This window comes from Salvelinus sp. IW2-2015, linkage group LG32 (genome assembly GCF_002910315.2).
Source record: "Salvelinus sp. IW2-2015 linkage group LG32, ASM291031v2, whole genome shotgun sequence".
Classification (NCBI taxonomy): domain Eukaryota; kingdom Metazoa; phylum Chordata; class Actinopteri; order Salmoniformes; family Salmonidae; genus Salvelinus; species Salvelinus sp. IW2-2015.
In genome coordinates, this window is record NC_036871.1 from 9,404,444 (window position 1) to 9,428,196 (window position 23,753).

At 42.5% G+C, this 23,753-nt stretch overlaps 2 protein-coding genes across 3 annotated transcripts in view; both read left to right on the plus strand.

Moving 5' to 3' along the window:
- The window catches only part of LOC111956571 (heparan sulfate 2-O-sulfotransferase 1), a 30,725-nt gene extending 25,474 nt beyond the window's left edge, over positions 1-5,251 (plus strand). The window contains exons 2-7 of the mRNA XM_023977053.2: positions 1,678-1,922; positions 2,448-2,533; positions 2,977-3,115; positions 3,446-3,543; positions 3,969-4,126; positions 4,481-5,251. Of these exons, the coding sequence (XP_023832821.1) occupies positions 1,678-1,922; positions 2,448-2,533; positions 2,977-3,115; positions 3,446-3,543; positions 3,969-4,126; positions 4,481-4,707 (953 nt within the window). The 3' untranslated portion in view covers positions 4,708-5,251. The remainder of the gene's footprint in view (positions 1-1,677; positions 1,923-2,447; positions 2,534-2,976; positions 3,116-3,445; positions 3,544-3,968; positions 4,127-4,480) is intronic.
- A 6,965-nt stretch (positions 5,252-12,216) lies between these two features.
- The window catches only part of LOC111956542 (serine/threonine-protein kinase N2), a 50,661-nt gene continuing 39,124 nt past the window's right edge, over positions 12,217-23,753 (plus strand). The window contains exon 1 of one of the 2 annotated variants that reach the window (XM_023977017.2): positions 12,217-12,546. In XM_023977017.2, the coding sequence (XP_023832785.1) occupies positions 12,526-12,546 (21 nt within the window). In that variant the 5' untranslated portion in view covers positions 12,217-12,525. Of the gene's footprint in view, positions 12,547-22,877; positions 23,098-23,753 lie in introns of those variants that run through there. The other variant, XM_023977016.3, reaches the window with a different exon arrangement.

Sequence of the window (23,753 nt, forward strand, 5' to 3'; positions counted from 1 at the left end):
ACAAATTTCCTAAAAATTAGAATAAGCAAAGGCTTTGATTTATTTTCAAATGGATTACAAAACATCTACCAGAAAGCTCTAAACTGTATTAGAAATACATCCATACACAATGTTGAAGTGAAGACCCCTGCCCACATCTTTTAGATATTTTCCATTTCTTTCCCTCATTAGGTCTACCTTTCATTATCTCCCCTATCTATTAGTTAGTGTTTTAACTGATATTCATTTTGATGAAGTGATTAACACTTGAAATTCTGTTACCAAAATGGTAACAGAATTTCAGAAAAATCGGTAACGGAATTTCTGCAATTAAATATGATACAATGGGAAATCGTAGTCACAAACCACAGTTGGGTCACCTGTAGTGTCTCCCTTCCACTGGCATACTGTTATGTTCAGCTCATACCTGTTTTCTTTGTCTATCTGGTGGTCCATCACCCACTAAGCACAAGACGTCCATGGACGTTGACATTTTATCATTCCACCCTGGCCTTGATTTCAACAGACGTCTGGACCGGTCTTCATTTGGCCTAAACATAGACGTCAATGATTGGTTTAGATTTGGACCGGACCAAATCTGAACCAATCATAGGCTTCTATGTTGCACAAGTTTGGACAGCAGAGTAGAGTATAGTTCAATAGAGTGAAGTACACAGAGCGCACTAGAGTTGAACGCAGTAACTGCTCATAGTGTGGAACTGAGAAAAATGGCTTTTGTTTACCTTGGATTCACAGAAACTTTATGCGGTTACTGCTAACATGACCCCCATTTTCTCCAAAACACAATAAAATAGAGGCAGGATATTTGTCCACATGATTAAGCATGTATTTAATGTAGCAAAAATGACATTAACTCTTTTTCGACCAAATGAGCAGTTACTGCCTTTTTGCTTGGTAGGGCAGTGTAATGTACTGAACTATACTCTACTTGACTGTACTGTACAGTTATGTGCTATACTGTACTCCTACTGAGCTCTACTTTGATGTTCAAACTTGTGAAACATAGACGTCTATGATTGGGCGGCAAGTAGCCTAGCGTTTAGAGCGTTGGGCCAGTAACTGAAAGGTTGCTGGTTTGAATCCCAGAGCCGACAAGGCTCTGTTGATGTGCCCTTCAGCAAGGCACTTAACCCTAATTGCCCCTGTAAGTCGCTCTGGATAAGAGTATAATAATACCCAAATATGCAAAGGASGATATTGCATATTTCTACCTTTTTTTTTGTGTACCAAATTTAGGACACATCACCATGAAGAGAATGACATTCATATCTATAATTATGCATTTCTGTGTAGTACAGATCAGGGACCGAAGATGAAATTCAATTAAAGCAATTATTATACCGCGTGTAAATTCACTTCACTTTGGTTCAGTAACCAAAATAGATTTTTTTTCAAACTCAAGGTGTCACGTCATAGCTGACATCCCGTTCTTTCTGCAGACATCTGTGAATCTTTCATTTTTGAGCAGATATATTTTAAGAGTTTTTGAAATACGTGGTCACATAAAACACACTGAGGGAGATTTTACCAAAATTCTGTTACCAGACTTTGCATCTGCATAGTTCTTCCAGTAAAACTTTGAAGATGATGGTTTTTGTTTGGCATCCATTTTTTTAAGTGGAAACATTTTTCTATAATATGGTGGACTAACCCTTTAACTCCTCTTCTTCTGGGCAGAGCGGGCCATCGCCAGGCACGAGGTGCACGAGATCGAGGAGAGGCACACGCAGGACGGCCTGCGGGAGCGGGAGGCCCCCTCGGCGGCCGGCGGTGAGGACATGGTGGTCATCTACAACCGTGTGCCCAAGACGGCCAGCACCTCCTTCACCAACATCGCCTACGACCTGTGTGGCAAGAACCGCTACCACGTGCTGCACATCAACACCACCAAGAACAACCCAGTCATGTCCATGCAGGACCAGGTGAGCGAGTGAGGCCAGAGGGTCAAGGGTGTAACGTCCCTCTATGTAGCTGATTAGAGGAAAATATTACATACGGTGGATGCTGATGGAGGGAGAGATCAGAGGATTAGCTCTTTGTAATGGCTGGAATGGAATAAATATAAAGGCTCCACACACATGGTTTCTTCCACGATCCATTCCACCCATTGCAATGAGGCCATCCGCCGATTTTTAAAGTGACACCAGCTGCCACTCGTCGCCCACTGTTTACATGCTGCCAGAATTCTAATGTAGCAATGTTTTGACCTCTGGAAGAGTGAGAGAGAGGTATAGAGTGACTCTATATGTCTCTCTCACTCTTCCACAGAGGTCAAAACATTGCTACATTAGAATTCTGGCAGCATGTAAACAGCGGGCGACGAGTGGCAGCTGGTGTCACTTTAAAATCGGCAAGAGTGAATGCGAGGGGAGAGTGGAAGCGAGAGATTGAAGAGGGGATTGCATAGGCACATGTCATGTATTAATTGCTGTTGTCTACCTGCTCAGGTGCGGTTTGTGAAGAACGTGACAGAGTGGGGGGAGATGAAGCCGGCGTTCTACCATGGCCACGTCTCCTTCCTGGACTTTACAAAGTGAGAACCCCTCACTACTGCACACATCCTACCAGATAGACTTTTGCTGCTGTCTCCCCCTTGTGGTCTTATAGAATACTACATCACTATTGCGCAACATTCAGAATGTCACAGATAGAGTTGCGTTCTATCGAAGGGATACGGCTTTAAATCATATGAAAAGGGGTGTCGTAATGGCAAGTTGAAGCAACACTGTCCTATTGAACAGGGCCTAGATTTGTGACGTGTTCATAGGTCATCTTAGATATGTAATTTCTAGCATCTCTATGCTAGACGTAAGAACTTATACAATAAATGATAACACCATCTCCTATTGAACAGGCCCACAATATTAAGATATTGTCTGTTCATAGGTCATCTTAGACAATATATGTGTAATATACGGGTCGGGTAGGACATCATTATACAATTTATTCTGACACTAGCTTTCTGTTTTGACGCAGGTTTGGAGTAAAAAAGAAGCCCGTCTACATCAATGTGATCCGCGACCCCATCGAGCGCCTGGTGTCCTACTACTACTTCCTGCGTTTTGGGGACGACTACCGGCCCGGCCTGCGACGCCGGAAACAGGGGGATAAGAAGGTCAGTCCCACAGTCCTCTGCATTATTTCGTACGTCTTTGCATGCGCGGTAGAACAGCGGAATATCTACTGCCATTTAATTTTATTTTTAAATTTCACCTACTGCTCGATGCACCTCACCTCCGTTTCGTCCACAAAACAAAAACGATAACAAAGGTGCTGGGGCGGACAGTAGGACTGTTAACCTTAATGCGGATTCCGTCTTCTGGGTTCCACTTAGAGCAGAATTATTATATTTTATTTATTAGCAGTAATATATACAATATATTTGAACAGTAAAACACGCTTCCATAGGTAATGCTACATTACATTTTTCGTTGATGTGATTCAGACCTTTGATGAGTGTGTGTCGGCGGGTGGCTCAGACTGCGCCCCGGAAAAGCTGTGGCTGCAGATCCCTTTTTTCTGTGGTCACTACTCCGAATGCTGGTATGTACCCCTCTTTACGTGACATCCATACCCTGCATTCTTAACCTATAAAACATTTCTTAATGAGTTGGGATATGGACAGAATCCCTTTAACATCCATTTAAATTTACCTCCATTATACATACAGTACTATTGCATGCCTTTTGATAAGCTTTTTCTCTCGTGTGATCTGTATCATCCCCCCTCTCTTTCTGCCCCCTGTCTCAACTGTCGAATGCGAGGCTAGCCTATTTGCTTGATTGTAACGCAGTTTATTGATTTTGTATTTGTTTACCGTACTGTATACTGCAATTCAGCTCGGAGCTGCCAATGTATCCAACGTGAAATCATTCTCTACGTAAATCTGAACATCTCACGTACAGCCGGTGTAAAAAGGGCTTTCTGAATACATTTGATAGACAGTCAATCAATCTTTTCCCCCGTAGGAATGTGGGCAGCCACTGGGCCCTGGAGCAGGCCAAATATAACCTGGTCAATGAGTACCTGCTGGTGGGGGTGACTGAGGAGCTGGAGGACTTTGTAATGATGCTGGAGGCGGCGCTGCCGCGCTTCTTCAGGGGCGCCACTGAGCTCTACAAAACGGGTACGCTACCAATGCCTACTTCCTACTGAGAGGACATTTTAGATTAGGACTTTATTCAGGATTATTTATCACAAAGGAGATTGATTTAGTCTTTTTCCAACTTTTTTTATTTTAGTGTCAGCATGTAGAATGATGACGTACCTGTTTTTGAATGTTGAAGCATGTACAGTAGATGTACCTTTTGTCACAGGAGAGGTGATTTTAAGTGTGTAAACAAAACTACATTTTCACTTGTTGCTGCTCTGTGAGAGACCAATTCTCACTTTTTTTTCACAGCTCTAACAGCTCTTAATTATATTGGACAATTTCTACATACCATCTTTAACTTAAAACGATATGCCCCTTACCCAACAGGGAAGAAATCCCACCTGAGGAAGACAAGTGAAAAGAAGCCGCCCACCAAGGAATCCAGCGCCAGGCTGCAGCAGTCAGCCATCTGGAAGATGGAGAAYGAGTTCTACGAGTTTGCCCTGGAGCAGTTCCAGTTTGTCCGGGCTCACGCCGTCCGGGAGAAGGACGGGGAGCTCTACCTGCTGGCTCAGAACTTCTTCTACGAGAAGATCTACCCCAAAACTAACTAGCGCACATGAAAGATGGACCATTCTTCTAGGCTTCATGCCGTAGTCACACACACTGGGGAGAGGACAGAGGAGAGGAGGAAAACTAAGATCATCAGTGGATCTGTGGAACTGTCTGTGTTAGACGTTGTTAGCAGTTTCTGAATGTTGCCCGCTTCACTGACTCCTCCGCCTCCATAGTAGCCGACAGAACCAGGAAGCTGCCTCTTCCTGGTGCGAGAGTGCCAATAGGGCATGTTCCCACCAGCATCTAAGTTCCAGGACTACCTTTCTCCTTCCAGGTGAAAGTTCACAGGAGTGATTTGCTTGACAGACACATGGCAGGAGACGAGTCTACTTGGCACTGGCCATGTCCTTTTACTTCTGGTCACATGATTTGTATTTTCTGTCCAGAGGGCAGGTTTTTATTGGCTTGTTCTGTTTGTTTGCATTTTATTTGTATTTTCATTCTACTTTACTATCATCGTCTATGGGGACATTGTCGTCCCACATTTTATGTGTTCAAATKATGTAACCGTCTAAAAATTAAAAGTTGACTACAATGTTATCTTGGAGTTTATCTATATGAATTGAAGACGTTTTTACAAAATCTGAATTCTGTGGCCTCCATAGACTTGGGTGACTGATACACCTTGTTCACTACTGTGGTACTACTATTCAGTGTTTTATACTGTACTTATTTACTTGTATTCAGACTCTTTGACCCAGTTGGATTATTGCTAGGTGGAATGTGAAGTGTTTACACATGATGTAATTAAACTATGGAAGAAGACAATTCAGCTGCTGTACATATTACTAATTTCAATACATCTGGCTCAAACGGTTATTTTATTTCAAGAGGACTTGCTATGATTTCAGATTTGGTATAACACGTTTAGTTAATGAGCCATTTGTACATCTTTCTCTCTGCTTTTGTTATTTTCTCTAGATTGGCGAGGGACCATTTTTMATTTGAGTGCTTTTATTGTCAATATATCATATGTTTGCTATCATTGGGCCACTATTGAACCCAAAGTGCCCCCAAATCCATTGTTTTGCTGCTGTAAACTCATTCCCTTGTTGCATTTCTCCAAACAAAGGGTGACGTTGACMATTTTTTTATTCATGACAGATTTTTTTATTTTATTATCCTAGATTATTTTAATTTCTTTATTCCCCTTTAGGATGATGAGTTGCAATCCATTTTCATTTCTGTTTCTATGGTTATCATGTAAGACTAACTTTACCTAACCCATGCGTGCACTGCTAACTGCTGGTGCTGCTAATGTCAGTTCCTGTTCTTCTATTGATGGCCTACTAATACAGACACTGATCAGATCATCTCTGAAACTCAGCCCAGCCAGTGACTGCAGTGCCGGAGCACTAGAACAGCCCTTAATTAATCAAGCCCTAGCCCAGACTTTGAGACAGCAGAAGTACGAAAAAGAAAAGGGATTTTTTTCCCCACAGTGGATTATAAAAGAGAGATTGAATCTCCTGAGGTAAATTGTGATGTTGGGATGGTAGGCAGGCAGTAAAAACTAAACATGGCTTGTGTTCTCATGTTATTAAAGGGGCACTTCACCATGTGACATCATCAGGAGTCATTCTCTGTCATCTTTTTGTAGAAACATGCTGATTTCAGACACTGGTATGGTGAATGAGAACTCTGGATAAAAGCATCTGMTAAATGGCATACAGTTGACGTCGGAAGTYTACATACACTTAGGTTGGAGTCATTAACTYGTTTTTCAACCACTCCACAAATTTCTTGTTAACAAACTATAGTTTTGTCGAGTTGGTTAGGACATCTACTTTGTGCATGACACAAGTCATTTTTCCAACAATTGTTTACAGATTATTTCACTTATTATTCACTGCATCACAWTTCCAGTGGGTCAGAAGTTTACATACACTAAGTTGACTGTGCCTTTAAACAGCTTGGAAAATTCCATAAAATGATGTCATGGCTTTAGAAGCTTCTGACAGGCTAATTGACATCATTTGAGTCAATTGGAGGTGTACCTATGGATATATTTCAAGGCCTGCCTTCAAACTCAGTGCCTCTTTGCTTGACCAAATTTGAAAATCAAAATAAATCAGCCAAGACCTCAGAAAACTAATTGTAGACCGCCACAAGTCTGGTACATCCTTGGGAGAAATTTCCAAATGCCTGAAGGTACCACGTTCATCTGTACAAACAATAGTAAGCAAGTATAAATACCATGGGACAACGCAGCTGTCATATCGCTCAGGAAGGAGATGCGTTCTGTCTCCTAGAGATGAATGTATTTTGGTGCGAAATGTGCAAATCAATCCCAGAACAACAGCTTGTGAAGATGCTGGAGGAAACAGGTACAAAAGTATCTAAATCCACAGTAAAACGAGTCCTATATCGACATAACCTGAAAGGCCGCTCAGCAAGGAAGAAGCCACTGCTCCAAAAGAGCCAGACTATGGCTTGCAACTGCACATGGGGACAAAGATTGTACTTTTTGGAGAAATGTCCTCTGGTGTGATGAAACAGAAATATAACTGTTTGGCCATAATGACCATTGTTATGTTTGGAGGAAAAAGGGGGATGCTTGCAAGCCGATGAACACCATCCCAACCATGAAGCATGGGGGTGGCAGTATCATGTTGTGGGGGTRCTTTGCTGCAGGAGGGACTGGTGYACTTCACAAAATAGATGGCATCATGAGGGAGGAAAATTATGTGGATATATTGAAGCAACATCTCAAGACATCAGTCAGGAAGTTAAAGCTTGGTCGCAAATGGGTCTTCCAAATGGACAATGACCCCAAGCATACTTCCAAAGTTGTGACAAAATGGCTTAAGGACAACAAAGTCAAGGTATTGGAGTGGCCATCAYAAAGCCCTGACCTCAATCCTATAGAAAATGTGTGGGCAGAACTGAAAAAGCATGTGCGAGCAAGGAGGTCCTACAAWCCTGACTCAGTTACACCAGCTCTGTCAGGAGGAATGGGCCAAAATTCACCCAACTTATTGTGGCAAGCTTGTGGAAGGCTACCCAAAACGTTTGACCCAAGTGAAACAATTTAAAGGCAATGCTACGAAATACTAATTGAGTGTATGTAAACTTCTGACCCACTGGGAATGTGATGAAATAAATCATTCTCTACTATTATTCTGACATTTCACATTTTTAAAATGAAGTGGTGATCCTAACTGACCGAAGACAGGGAATTTTTACTAGGATTAAATAGGATTTGTGGAAAACTGAGTTTAAATGTATTTGGCTATGGTGTATGTAAACTTCCAACGTCTACTGTATAATGAATGTGAGGTTAAAGTGGTGAAGTGCCCCTTTAAGGTCTATGTTATACAGAGGCTACTCCTGTAGTTTTGGTTACTCAGCCTATTTTTCCTTCCTCCCTAACCAACAAAAAATCACTGCGAGGGCAGTCTCTCTCTCTCTCTCTGTGTAGTATCTGTTGGAATGTCAACCTCACCATGTTTTTGTTATCATTTTGTCATTCCCATGTTTTTGTTGTCTTATAAAAAAAAAAATGAATTGCCAATTACTGCATGCTTTTTATTTAATTATTTGTTAGTACATTGATCGACACTGAAAATGTTGGCTGCTGTTCTCGCTGTACTATGGAGGGAGCTCATTGGCTAATTTGTGTCTTCACCCGCCTGGAGTGGAGACATCTATGGGTGACATTATCCAGCCCATGGTGATGTGTGTGTGTGTGTTATGGAAACAGCAAATTAACACTTGGCCACTGTAAATGAAAAGACATGGATCAGGCTAGGTGATACCTCTTCCTGAAAAAAGCAGATTGAGACCAAATGACATGGGGGTTTCCAAACTGAGGAAAAGAATGGCAACAAGTATACATCAACTTCTCTGTTTGAAGAAAAGGGTAAGTCACAGTCCCAGGGCTGCCTGATGCACACTGTTGAATCGGTGTCTCACCAAGCTTTACCCAGCCAGACCCAGGTAATCTCATGCTCGTCATCAGTTACTGAACCAATCTCCTATTAATCCCATCATTAGATAGCCAGCCTACAACAACTTCCTGTACTTGTCACTGTGACCCAATAAAAAGGGTTTCCCTGCCCTCTGTCCAAGCCCTCCCAGACTGATCTGAGACCTACTTCATGAGATTGGATCTCTTAATCTGTAAGATGACCAAACTGATCCAGGACCTGTAATGAAGGCTATATAGTGTAACAACTTTCTTATGTACTGGTGATGATACAGAAGCAGGAAACCAACAGTGTTGGGGAAGCAACTCTTAAAATATAGTTTACCAAGCTACCAATTACGTTACACTTGAAGAAGTTAAGCTACACTAATTGCTACCCTTAAGAAATATATAGTTTACGTTCACTACATCCAAACTACTTTGTGAAACATGATATCTAAATCTGAAATCTCACAGACTACAAATTCCAAGACAGATCACTCTGGGGCCAAATGTTAACAGTGTGTAATTTAGCCTATTAAACACAAAAACAATGTTTCAAGTGAGAATTACGGGGGTCTGATGCCGAAAATAAATCATTATTGCCTACTTCACCCATATTTTATTTTCCTTTTGCAAAAAAAGTTGTCTAATATGTAGTTCCAGTAGTTAACTACACCGCTACATGGTAAAACAAGTCATTAACTACTGAAAACACTACCAAGATTTGATGTAGTTAAATTACTCAAAATATATGTAAACTCAGCAAAAAAAGAAACGTCCTCTCACTGTCAACTGCGTTTATTTTCACCAAACTAAACATGTGTAAATATTTGTATGAACATAAGATTCAACAACTGAGACAGAAACTCAACAACTGAGACATAAACTGAACAAGTTCCACAGACATGTGACTAACAGAAATGGAATAGTGTCCCTGAACAAAGGGGGGGGTAAAAATCAAAGTAACAGTCAGTATCTGGTGTGGCCACCAGCTGCATTAAGTCCTGCAGTGCATCTCCTCCTCATGGACTGCACCAGATTTGCCAGTTCTTGCTGTGAGATGTTACCCCACTCTCCCACCAAGGCACCTGCAAGTTCCCGGACAWTTCTGTGGGGAATGGCTCTAGCCCTCACCCTCCGATCCAACAGGTCCCAGACGTGCTCAATGGGATTGAGATCCGGGCTCTTCGCTGGCCATGGCAGAACAGTGACATTCCTGTCTTGCAGGAAATCACGCACAGAGCGAGCAGTACAGCTGGTGACTTTGTCATGCTGGAGGGTCATGTCAGGATGAGCCTGCAGGAAGGGTACCATATGAGGGAGGAGGATGTCTTCCCTGTAACACACAGCGTTGAGTTTGCCTGCAATGACAACAAGCTCAGCCAGATGATGCTGTGACACACCGCCCCAGACCATGACGGACCCTCCACCTCCAAATCGATCCCGCTCCAGAGTACAGGCCTCGGTGTAATGCCCATTCCTTCGACGATAAACGTGAATCCGACCATCACCCCTGGTGAGACAAAACCACGACTCGCYAGTGAAGAGCACTTTTTGCCAGTCCTGTCTGGTCCAGCGACGGTGGGTTTGTGCCCATAGGCAACATTGTTGCCGGTGATGTCTGGTGAGGACCTGCCTTACAACAGGCCTACAAGCCCTCAGTCCAGCCTCTCTCAGCGTGTTGCGGACAGTCTGAGCACTTGTGCGTTCCTGGTGTAACTTGGGCAGTTGCTGTTTCCATCCTGTACCTGTCCCACAAGTGTGATGTTCGGATGTACCGATYCTGTGCAGGTGTTGTTACACGTGGTCTGCCACTGCGAGGATGATCAGCTGCCCGTCCTATCTCCCTGTAGCGCTGTCTTAGGCGTCTCACAGTAGGGACATTGCAATTTATTGCCCTGGCCACATCTGCAGTCCTCATGCCTCCTTGCAGCATGCCTAATGCACATTCACGCAGATGAGCAGGGACCCTGGGCATCTTTCTTTTGGTGTTTTTCAGAGTCAGTAGAAAGGCCTCTTTAGTGTCCTAAGTTTTCATAACTGTGACCTTAATTGCCTACCGTCTGTAAGCTGTTTGTGTCTTAACAACCGTTCCACAGGTGCATGTTCATTAATTGTTTATGGTTCATTGAACAAGCATGGGAAACAGTGTTTAAACCCTTTACAATGAAGATCTGTGAAGTTATTTGGGTTTTTACGAATTATCTTTGAAAGACAGGGTCCTGAAAAAGGGACGTTTCTTTTTTTGCTGAGTTTAGTTCACTACTACCCATACTTGAAACCAACCTATTACCACATCAAACCCATGAACTACTGTAGTATTGTTGGATTGAAAAGATCACATTTCAGGTTATCAGAAGCTTAGTTGATTTTGGGTAATGGGTAATGGGCACACACTATGGAACACTCTCCCACATTCCATTGACGTCTATGCATGACGTCTCACCTAAGCGAGAGGTAGAGTTCAGCACAGCCTTACATAATACACTGGGGCCAGACCAACATCCCAGTGTCTCAGGTTATGACGGATATTATTGAACAGGGCGCAGATGTTCAGAACTTTACACATGGACTATTGTATAATGGACATGACTTGATTCTTTATCTTTTTGGGGCCATTTCTGTAGAAGGCCTGCCTGCACATGGACAGCGTGGTGCCATTGGTATCAAGTGCAGTCAGTTGACAGCTATTTTAGATTGGCATCAGCAACTGGACAGATTTGGTTACAATCATGATAGTTATTCTCTGCAACTACTACTACTGTACTACTACAATGTATTAGGCCAGTGATTCCCAAACTGCAAGGGATCGGTAGAGGGGGCACGGGGTCTCCACCCCCCCCCCCCCCCAAAAAGAAACTCTTTACGGCTTTAAGTTGTAATAGTAGAATGCAGAAGGTGCAATTTCGAAATTGCAGAGCATCATCAGTTAATCTTGTCATGTTAGTTACTGTAGACCATAGAGAGCTATTTCTAACTTGTCAGAAATGTTCAGATCAACTAACGCTTTCATGTATTTTTTTTTTAGCCCATAGATATTGTTGTAATTTTTTTGTCACTCAAATATCACATGAATACACATTAGACATGGCAAAATGTATAGAATTGCAAGAAATGTTGATTTAAAACTGCTATATTTTCTTTGGGCCCCATGACAAAATGTGTAGAATTGCAGGAAGTAAACTTTAAACCTGCAAAATGGTCTCCACCAACAAGAGGGGTGTGAACAGCTTGTATCAAGAACAGTGCTTGTGCCCATAGAAATAGGGGGGCCCTGAGTGAAAAAGTTTGGGAACCCCTGTAGGCTATCACTATACTACTGCTGCTTTTTATATTTGGTATCCTATAATAAAATTAGGAAGATGATGTCATTGAAGTTTCCTGCACTATTTTCAGCTACTATATCATAGTATAACCCCCTGCTCATACTCTTCATCGTTTTAATCTAGTCCTAGAATTGTTAAACTATTCCATAAACATTTTTTACATGGGATTGCGGGGTTCGTGTGTGTGTGTGTGAAATGTATGATCACGTGAGAGAGTGTGACTATAATCTGGCCGCGAGAGTGGGCTATGGGTTGAGTGAGTGCATAGCTCCTATGGGCGGACGCTGATGTATTTCCACACAAACCACCGCTGCTCTCTCCCAAAGCAGTGGGACAGATTTATGGTGCTGCTTCACTTATGTGGACTATAGAACAACTTTTCGTGCCTTGGCCTAAGCGAAAAAAGACACAAGGATTCAAAGAAAGGCATGGAAAGTCAAGTATTTCCAAGATGACCGATGGTTTGGTCACCGAATAAGTTATTTTTGTCGCACGAGAGGGAAACTCAAAACAAGCCTGTTTTTGGAGTTCCACCTCCCCTCTCTCCGTAGAGTTTGATTCAAAAGTCGAAAGCCAAGATGGCCGCCGAATCCGTGCAGGTAGGAAAAGTTGACAACTGTTACAATAAACGCGTAAAGTTGTAATGCGCGTTTTCCAATTTAGTAGACTAACTTTATTCTATCGAACAGTCGCAGTAGGTTCAAATCTTGAGTTTTATAAATTTCTGAGGGATTTATCCACCCTTTCCCGAAGGACTGGGAATTATGGATTGAGGCCTGGAAAACAATTAGGGGAAAAAAATCCAGTTTTGCATTATTGTGCACTTGAGCACGCAACATCTGAACTACTGAATTCATCTGCTATAGATTATTTAAATGTCCTAAAATAAATGTAAAATATATTATGATAGTAAAATGGTTTTTTTACATTTTGGTAAACAAAATTGTTTAGAACGAATTGGAATAACATTTTCCATTTCAAATCCCATTTTAAACCGAGACGGTAAAAGTAATGTTCCATTTTAAACTCCTTTGTAAACAGTGACACACTTGAGTCAAGTGGGCGCGTGGTAAAGCCCAAAGGTGTCTATTAAAAGAAACATGTTTTACTTGGTTGGAGCCTAGATTTAACGTAGTTGAAAATAATGTCTCAAGTAACGTTATAGGCATGCAAATCCTAAATGTTAGCTAAGCATTCTTAAACATGATTGAATTTRGAGCTAATCATACAATGCAACATTTCGAAACCTCACAAGTGGCTGACTGAAAATAAATTAGAAAGTTGCATGTTTCAATCTATTTTTCGCCTCTGAACTGTAACAAATTAGTCAGAAGAAAGGTTGTGGTCACCACTACTGTCACTGGGATGACGTCACCTGTCAAATCTGCCCATTTGTATCGGAAAAAAGGATACATGTCCATCAAACAACAATGTAGCCTTGAAGCATAATGATGTTATCTGACCATGCAATTTAGTAACTTTGTATGGTACCCCAACATAACCTAATTAACTCTCTCCTAAACATTTACATTTGAGGACATTAACCTGTGAAAATGTTGCCTTTGTTTGCGGTCTCTATAATTAGATTGAAGCTGGTACACTGTTTGGAACCTTATTTGTACCCACCCAGCAGCACCCATGAATGCAGACAAGTCTTTGCAGACATGATTTCACAAGACTCGTATTCTTAAATGGGTGACGGCTGAGATTGTTTGGACAGTGAGTGGAAGGCTCTTGTATTTGTCATGTTAATTATGCTGCTATCGGCCACTAAACAAAATAGTCTATTTGGAAAGTATTCAGACCCCTTGACTTTTTCCACATTTTGTTACAGCCTCATTCTAAAATATATTTATATATATATATATATAGCAAAAAAAATAAATAATCAATCTACACAAAATACCCCATAATGACAAAGCAATTTATTGTATATATATATATATATATATATATATCTTATTTACATAAATATTCAGACGCTTTGCTATAATATTCTAAATTGAGCCCAGGTGCATTCCATTTCCATTGATCATCCTTGAAATGTTTCTACAACTTGATTGGAGTCCATCTGTGGTAAATGTATATTGATTGGACATGATTTGGAAGGCACACCGGTCTACATAAGGTTCCACAGTTGACAGTGCATGAAGGAGCAAAAACTAATCCATGAGGTCAAAGGAATTGTGCATAGAGCTCTGAGACAGGATTGTGTCGAGGCACAGATCTGGGGAAGGGTACCCCMAAAAAATGTGCAGCATTGAAGGTCCCCAAGAACATAGTGGCCTCTATCATTCTTAAATGGAAGAAGTTTGGAACCACCAAGACTCTTCCTAGAGCTGGCTGCCYGGCCAAACTGAGCAATCGGCGGAGAAGGGCCTTAGTCAGGCAGGTGACCAGGAACCCGATTGTCACTCTGACTGAGCTCCGGAGTTCCTCTGTGGAGATGGTTGTCCTTCTGAAGGTTCTCCCTTCTCTGCAGCATTCCAATAATCAGGCCTTTATGGTAGAGTGTGATCTGATTAGTGTCTGTGTTAGTAGGCCATCAATAGAAGAACAGGAACTGGCATTAGCAGCACCAGCAGGTAGCAGGGCATGCATGGGTTAGGTAAAGTTAGTCTTACATGATAACCATAGAAAAATAAATAAAAATGGATTGCAATTTATGATCATAAGGGGAATATAAAGAAATTAAAATAATCTGGGTTTAAAAAAAAATCTGTCATGAATAAAAAATGGTCAACATCACCCTTTGATTGGAGAAATGCAACAAGTTAATGAGTTTACAGCAGCAAAACAATGTATTTGGGGGCACTTTGGGTACAATAGTGGCCCAATGATAGCAAACATATGACATTGACAATAAAAGTACTCAAATGAAATGTTCTCTCGCCAATCTAGAGAAAATAACAAAAGCTGAGAGAAAAATTTACAAATGGCTCATTAACACTCTACCAAAAGGCACCTAAAGGACTCTCAGACCATGAGAAACAATATTCTCTGGTCTGATGAAATCAAGATTGAACTCTGGCCTGAATGCCAAGTATCATGTTTGGAGGAAATCTGGCGCCATCCCTACGGTGAAGCATGGTGGCAGCATCGTGCTGTGGGGATGTTTTTCAGCGGCAGGTACTAGGAGACTAGTCAGGATCAAGGCGAAGATGAACGGAACAATGTACAGAGAGATCCTTGATGAAAACCTGCTCCAGAGCGCTCAGGACCTCAGACTGGGGCGAAGGTTCACCTTCCAACAGGACAACAACCCTAAGCACACAGCCAAGAACAAAGAACGGACGTGGCTCTGGGACAAGTGTCTTGAAGTGGCCCAGTGAGAGCCCGGACTTGAACCCGATCGAAGAGACCTGAAAATAGCTGTGCAGCAATGCTCCCAATCCAACCTGACAGAGCTTGAGGATCTATGGGGAGAAATTCCCAAATACAGGTGTGCCAAGCACTTGTAGCGTCATAGCCTCGAATCTTCTTGATGTAATCACTGCCAAAGGTTCTTCAACAAAGTACTGAGTAAAGGGTCTGAATACTTATGTAAATGTGATTATTTCATTTTTTTTTTTTTAAGGTTTTTTATACATTTGCAAAATTTTCAAAACCAGTTTTTGCTTTGTCATTATAGGTTATTGTATGTATATTGATGAGGGGGTCTGAATACTTTACGAATGCACTGTAACTAGTGCATGTGTAGGAGTGACGAAGTTGTGTTATTGCAATAAACTATGGCCCACACCTCTTGCTCATCAGTAGTTTGGTGTCTTGTTGTATCCTGCCAAGAAAGACAGGCGAACCATGCACTGTTCCCCAGGTATCACTGCACAGTTTGGCTTGTGATGTAAGAGCAACACATCCAGTAGACAGTACCGGAACCTTGATGACAAACCTCCCCGCTTTGGGCTAATGTGTCTGTGTGTAGTTTATATGTGTATAGTCAATAAGCAGAATTGCTGTCTTACCTCAATTAGCCATGAATTCCCTAGTTGGAAAGCGGCGGTTTTCTAGAAGCTGTGCGGGTGCCATTTTCCCAAAATGTTCCCCGACTTGGGCCAGCTCCCTAGCACTTGAGAGTTTCAGCCAATGAGCTTCAGCCCCTCGCCATTTGAGTGACAGCTAGCAAGATGCGCACACATAGCAGAGAGAGAGCAATGACGTGGTGTGCATATCTGCACATACAGTACCAGTCAAAAGTTTGGACACACCTACTCATTCAAGGGTTGTTCTTTATTTTGTACTATTCTCTACATTGAGAATAATAGTGAAGACATCAAACTATGGAATCATGTAGGAACCAAAAAGTGTCAAACAAAAATAAAAATATATTTTAGATTCTTCAAAGTAGCCACCCGTGTGCAAAGCCACAGCTTTGCACACTCTTGGCAGTCTCTCAACCAGCTTCATGGTGCCCTCAAAGCTCATCACTAAGCTAAGGACCCTGGGACTACACCTCCCTCTGCAACTGGATCCTGGACTTTCTGACGGGTCCCCCAGGTGTAAGGGTAGTAACAGCACATCTCCCACGCTGATCCTCAACACGGGGCCCCTCGGGTGCGTGCTCAGTCCCGTCCTGTACTCCCTGTTCACTCCAAGACTGCACGGCAGGCACGACTCCAGCACCATCATTAAGTTTGCTGATGACACAACAGTGGTAGGTGACACAACAGTGGACAGCCGATAGGGGGAGGTCAGAGACCTGGCCGTGTGGTGCCAAGACAACATCCTCTTCCCTCACCATGTTCAAGACAAAGGACTGATTGTGGACTACAGGAAAAGAGGACCGAGCACGCCCCAAAAGATTTGGCATGGGTCCTCAGACCCTCAAAAGGTTCTACAGCCGCACCATCAAGAGCATCCTGATGTGTTGAATCACTGTCTGGATATGGCAACTGACAAGACTTCCGACGCAAAGGCACGACAGAAGGGTAGTGCGTACGGCCGAGTACATCACTGGCCAAGCTTCCTGCCATCCAGGCTCCTTAACAGGTTCTACCCCCCCAAGCCTTAAGACTCCTGAACATCTAATCAAATTGCTTCCCAGACTATTTGCACCCCCCTCTTTTACGCTGCCGCTATTCTGTTATTATCTATGCATAGTCATTTTAATAACTCTACCTACATGTACATATTACCTCAATTACCTTGACTAACCAGTAACCCCTGCACATTGACTGTCGGTACTGTGGTACCCCTGTTATACAGTTGGTTAGGACATCTACTTTGTGCATGACACAAGTAATTTTTCCAACAATTGTTTACAGACAGATTAATTTCACTTATAATTCACCTCTATCACAAATTCCAGTGGGCCAGAAGTTTACACTACTAAGTTGACTGTGCCTTTAAAACAGCTTGGAAATTCCAGAAAATGATGTCATGGCTTTAAAAGCCTCAGATAGGCTAATTGACATCATTTGAGTCAATTGGAGGTGTACCTGTGTATGTACACTGCTCAAAAAAATTAAGGAACACATTAAACACACACATGTAACTCCAAGTCAATCACACTTATATGAAATCAAACTGTCCACTTAGAAGCAACACTGATTGAATAAATTTCACACTGCTGTTGTGCAAATGGAATAGACAAAAGTGGAAATTATAGGCAATTAGCAAGACACCGCCCAAAAAGGAGGATTCTGCAGGTGGTGACCACAGACCATCTTACTCAGTTCCTATGCTTCCTGGCTGATGTGTTGGTCACTTTGTGAAATGCTGGCGGTGCTCCTACTCTAGTGGTAGCATGAGACGGAGTCTACAACCCACACATAGTGGCCTCAGGTTAGTGCATGTTCATCCAGGATGGACATCAATGCGACGTCTGTGGCAAAAAGGTTTGCTTGTGTCTGTCAGCGTAGTTCCAGAGCATGGAGGCGCTACCAGAGAACGGCCCAGTGCATCAGGAGACGTTGGAGGAGGCCCGTAGGAGGGCAAACAACCCAGCAGCAGACCGTATCCCCCCGCCTTTGGTGCAAGGAGGTGCACTGCCAGAAGCCCTGCAAAATGGACCTCCAGCGGCCAAATGTGGCATGTGTCAGCATGTGGTCTCACAGGGGGTCTGAGGATCTCATCTCAGTACCTAATGGGAGTCAGGCTACCTCTGGCGAGCACATGGAGGGCGTTGTCGGCCCCCACAAAGAAATGCCACCCACACCATGGATACCCACGCGCAATCCGGTCATGCTGGAGGATGTGCAGGCAGCAGAACGTTTCTCACGCGTCTTCTCCAGACCTCTGTCACGTCTGTCACATGTGCTCATGTGCTCAGTGTGAACCTGTTCATCCTGTGAAGAGCACAGGGCGCCAGTGGCGAATTTGCCAATCTTGGTGTTCTCTCGGCAAATGCAAAACGTCCTGCACGGTGCTGGGCTGTAAGCACAACCCCCACCTGTGGACGGCGGCCCTCATAACCACCTCTATGGTGTCTGTTTCTGACCGTTGAGCAACCGACATGCACATTTGTGGCCTGCTGAGGTCATTTTGCAGGGCTCTGGCCAGTGCACCTCCTGCACAAAGGCGGAGGTAGCGGTCCTGCTGCTGGGTTGTTGCCCTCCTACGGCCTCCTCCACGTCTCCTGATGTACTGGCTCTTGTCTCCTGGTAGCGCCTCCATGCTCTGGACCAACTACGCTGACAGACACAGCAAACCTTTTTGCCACAGCTCGCATTGATGTGCCATCCTGGATGAGCTGCACTACCTGAGCCACTTTGTCGTGGGTTAGACTCCGTCTCAATGCTACCACTAGAGTGAGAGACCGCCAGCATGTCAAAAGTGACCAAAAACATCAGCCAGGAAGCATAGGAACTGAGAAGTTTGTCTGTGGTCACCACACTGCAGATCACTCACTCTTTTTTGGGGGTGTCTTGCTAATTGCCTATAATTTCCACCTTTGTGTTATTCCATTTGCACAACAGCATGTGAAAATTTATTGTCAATCAGTGTTTGCTTCCTAAAGTGGACAGTTTGATTTCACAGAAGTGTGATTGACTTGGAGTTACATTGTGTTGTTTTAAGTGTTCCCTTTATTTTTTTTGAGGCAGTGTATTATCAAGGCCTGCCTTCAAACTCAGTGCCTCTTTGCTTTCATGGGAAATCAACAACAAATCAGCCAAGACCTCAGGAAAAAAACACGTTCATCTGTACAAACAATAGTACGCAAGTATAAAAACACCATGGGACCACTCGCCATCATATTGCCTCAGGAAGGAGACGCGTTGTGTCTCCTAGAGATGAACGTAACTTTGGTGAGAAATGTGCAAATCAATCCAAAACAACAGCGCTGGGGGAAACCAGTACAGAAGTATATATATCCACAGTAAAACGCAGTCCTATATCGACATAACCTGAAGGCCGCTCAGCAAGGAAGAAGCCACTGCTCCAAAACCGCCATAAAAGGCCAGACTATGGTTTTGCAACGGCACATGGGTACAAATATCGTACTTTTTGGAGAAATTGTCCTCTGGTCTGATGAAACAAAAATAGAACTGTTTGGCCATAGTGACCATCGTTATGTTTGGAGGAAAAAGGGGAAGACTTGCAATCTGAAGAACACCATCCCAACCGTGAAGCATGGGGTGGCAGTATCATGTTGTGTGGGTGCTTTGCTGCAGGAGGGACTGTGTACTTCACAAAATAGATGGCATCATGAGGGAGAAAAATTATGTGGATATATTGGAAGCAACATCTCAAGACATCAGTCAGGAAGTTAAAGCTTGGTCGTGAATGGGTCTCGCAAATCGGACAAATAACCCCAAGCATACTTCCAAAGTTGTGGCAAAATGGCTTAAGAACAACAAAGTCAAGGTTTTGGAGTGGCCATCACAAAGCCCTGACCTCAATCCTATAGAAAATGTGTGCGAGCAAGGAGGCCTACAAACCTGACTCAGTTACACAAGCTCTGTCAGGAGGAATGGGACAAAATTCACCCAACTTATTGTGGGAAGCTTGTGGAAGGCTACCCGAAACATTTGACCCAAGTTAAACAATTTAAAGGCAATGCTACCAAATACTAATTGAGTGTATGTAAACTTCTGACCCACTGGGAATGTGATGAAATAAATAAAAGCTGAAATAAATAGGAATTGTRAAAAACTGAGTTTAAATGTATTTAGCTAAGGTGTATGTAAACTTCCGWCTTCAACTGTATATCCTCGCTATTGTTATTTTACTGCTGCTCTTTAAGTATTTGTTACGTTTTTTTTTCTTAACTGCATTGTTGGTTAAGTGCTTGTAAGTAAGCAGTTCACTGTAAGGTTGTATTTGTATTTGGCGCATGTGACATACAATTTGATTTCAATTAACAGTCCATCATTACTTTAAGACATGAAGGTCAGTAAATGCAGTGGCAAAAACCATCAAGCGCTATGATGAAACTGGCTCTCAGGACCGCCACAGGAAAGAAAGACCCAGAGTTACCTCTGCTGCAGATGATAAGTTTGTTAGAGTTACCAGCCTCAGATTGCAGCCCAAATAAATGCTTCAAGTAACAGACACATCTCAACATCAACTGTTCAGAGCAGACTGTGTGAATCAGGCCTTCATGGTCGAATTTCTGCAAATAAACCACTACTAAAGGACACCAATAAGAAGAAGAGACTTGCTTGGGCAATGGACATCAGACCGGTGCAAATCTGTCCTTTGGTCTGATGAGTCCATTTTTGAGATTTTTGGTTCCAACCGCCGTGCCTTTGTGAGACGCAGAGTAGGTGAACGGATGATCTCTGCATGTGTGGTTCCCACCGTGAAGCATGGAGGAGGAGGTGTGGGGGTGCTTTGCTGGTGACATTGTCAGTGATTTATTTAGAATTCAAGACACACTTAACCAGCATGGCTACAACAGCATTCTGCAGTGATACACAGTCCCACTAAGTGAAAACCAGATGGGATGACAATATGTTTTTCGACAGGGCAATGACCCAACACACCTCCAGGCTGTGTAAGGACTATTTGACCAAGAAGTAGAGTGATGGAGTGCTGCATCAGATGACCTGGCCTCCACAATCACCCGACCTCAACCCAATTGAGATGGTTTGGGATGAGTTGGACCGCAGAGTGAAGGAAAAGCAGCCAACAAGTGCTCAGCATATGTGGGAACTCCTTCAAGACTGTTGGAAAAGCATTCCAAGTGAAGCTGGTTGAGAGAATGCCAAGAGTGTGCAAAGCTGTCAARGCAAAGGGTGACTTCTTTGAAGAATCAAAAATATATTTGGGTTTGTTTCACACTTTTTTTGGGATGTGTATTTCATCATTTTGATTTCTTCACTATTATTCTTCAATGTAGAAAATAGTCAAAATAAAGAGAAACCCTTGAATGAGTAGGTGTAACTTTTGACTGGTACTGTACATGTGATGACATATGCATTTATCGGGGACCACTTTTGGCTACTTTCAGAACTACTGGCTAAAAAGTAATATACAAAAGTACCGGAGAATCTCTCTAAACTGACCAGGGTTGTAATTACACCTGTCATCGATGTATTTGTGATGGACCGTAATTTCCAAGCACTGCAGTCTTTTAAATGCTTTAGTCTGGCCTGGAGGTGAGGTTGTTGACCTGATGTAGCCTATGTGCCATTTCTGTTTGAAATGCAGCTACCAATCCAAATGTGTTGAAGCCGGTTTAGGATAATACTTTGTGTAACTGTTGAATGGTGTTCAAGGTTAGTCAGGATTTAAAAAATAAATAAATGAATAAAAACGGGTACCATCGCGCTCTACCATAATCCCAATAGTCTTGGTTTCTAAAGTCAGGCTTTTGGCATAAGTTCATGTTAGCCTGACCAACTTTTCCATTGTCCCTCAAATTGAATTGTGCTTTTGTTTGCATTTGAGTTGAAAACTATTTAGCCTGCTTATAGTGGAAATTCACAATTTTTATGTTAGCTTTGGTTTCGCTGCATGTTTTAAGGTGACATTATTTTAGGTGCATGAGAAATAGGCTAAGCTAACATATTAAGGAATAAGKACACAAGCTTTTAATCGATGATTAAAACTCCTATGCAAGCCTGTCCAATTTCAGTGTTCTCCTCAGTCAGTTAGATTTTCTTAGCTATTTTGTTGCTTAGAGGGAAGAATAAGGCTGGTCTGCGTCTTTGTATTGTGTTCAGGGGTAGCCTAGTCAAACAGTTACGGAAAAACCAATTGGGTTGAGCTGTCTTTTTACCTCTTCCAGGAGTTGAGTTGTTTACCTATGAGTCATACAAGGAGGCGGAGCCTGTCTCCCTCTGGACTGGAATGTACTATAGGCCTAGGCATTGCATATTTCCTCTGTAAAGCACCTTTATGGGAGGAGAGGGTGGAGTTAAAGATGGAGAAGGTTTAGCCACTAGCCAGCCAAAACAGGGAACTACTGTGCACTCTAATGTCAAACACACACGAAGCCTGGGTTTTTTACTCTAACTGGGTCAATCAGAGCATATCAATTAGGCAAAATAAATGTTGGCTACTTTGACACAAATACAATAGCTCTACGTTATTCCATTTGCTGTTGGTTGAAAAACAGTGCTTGCTTGCACCACCAAAGTAGTGGATAAGATTCTTTCATTAGCAATATACCGAACWATTAACAGTACTAAAAGCTGTAGACTGCGTTGGGAAACGACCTTGGCAAAAAATTACGTTACGAACTCTTTCCCAGGCTCCCAATCTTAACCTTACAAGAAGCCATTTACATGTAGCTGTACACAACTGCAAAGCCACCTCCTACTCCCTCACACGTCGCTTCATGGGGGAGGCCATTGGACCGCTGTCTTTTTTTCTTTTTTTTAACCAATGTTTATTTTAAGACTCAACTCTCTCCCCGGAGTGAGATTAGGTCCCATTCTCGTCTCCTGTGACCTCACAGAGCGCGAGGCTAAGCAGGATTTTGTTGTCCCTCAGACAGTTTGTGTGTGTGTGTGTGTGTGTGTGTCTGTCTGTCTGTGAGAGTGGGAAGGGTTGGACAGAGAGAGTATGTGTCCAACTTACTTTTGCTTTTGAGTCACCCAGACATGTTGCTGTTGTAGAGGATAACTGTTTTAGAAAAGAGAGAACTTTACTTATGTTATTGTGATGAGAGGAAGAACAAAGCAGAACTTCAGAACATGCATGGACGGGCTTCTTTTGCAGATGTGATGGAGACAAGGTTGATGGAAATTGATGATGTGATGGTAAGGAACATAGATTTGTGTAGGAATAGTAAAATATAGGAATGGGCACTTGAAATGATTTCAGTATTCGAATAATATATTTTTGGGGATAGCCGGATAGTTGAAATATATTTCTTTTTTTAAAGAAGTTTTATTTTTGTACAACCAAATCTTTCCTTTTTAATGTAAATGGCATTTTATAGAAGGTTCCCAGTATAGTGATGCAAGTCTTTCGCTGTTGTATATATGAAATTGTGTCATTCCGAACTGCAATGTTATATTCCATTTTGTTGCGACTAGCTAGCTAAAGTAGCAATGCTAATTGAGGCTATTTTCCTGCGCTCCCCTTCCAGTGTCTACAACAGCTCCATTCACATGAAACAACAGCCTACCTATTGGTTGGTCATTCTGATTTAGCCAACTTAATTCCGTAATTTTAATTACATTTTGCTAGTGTTGCACAGTATACCGGTACCCGGTAATATCATGGTACCAAAAGGTCATGATACTTCTGATACCAACATTTTAGAATACCGTATACTACCGACTTTCAGCCCTACCGATATAAAGAACCTGCTGGCTTCTATTATAAAATGTTTATAGATGTTTGTTTATAGATAATAATATCCACTTCACTTTCATGCATATATCAGGTGTGGCAGCTGTAATCAGTCAAC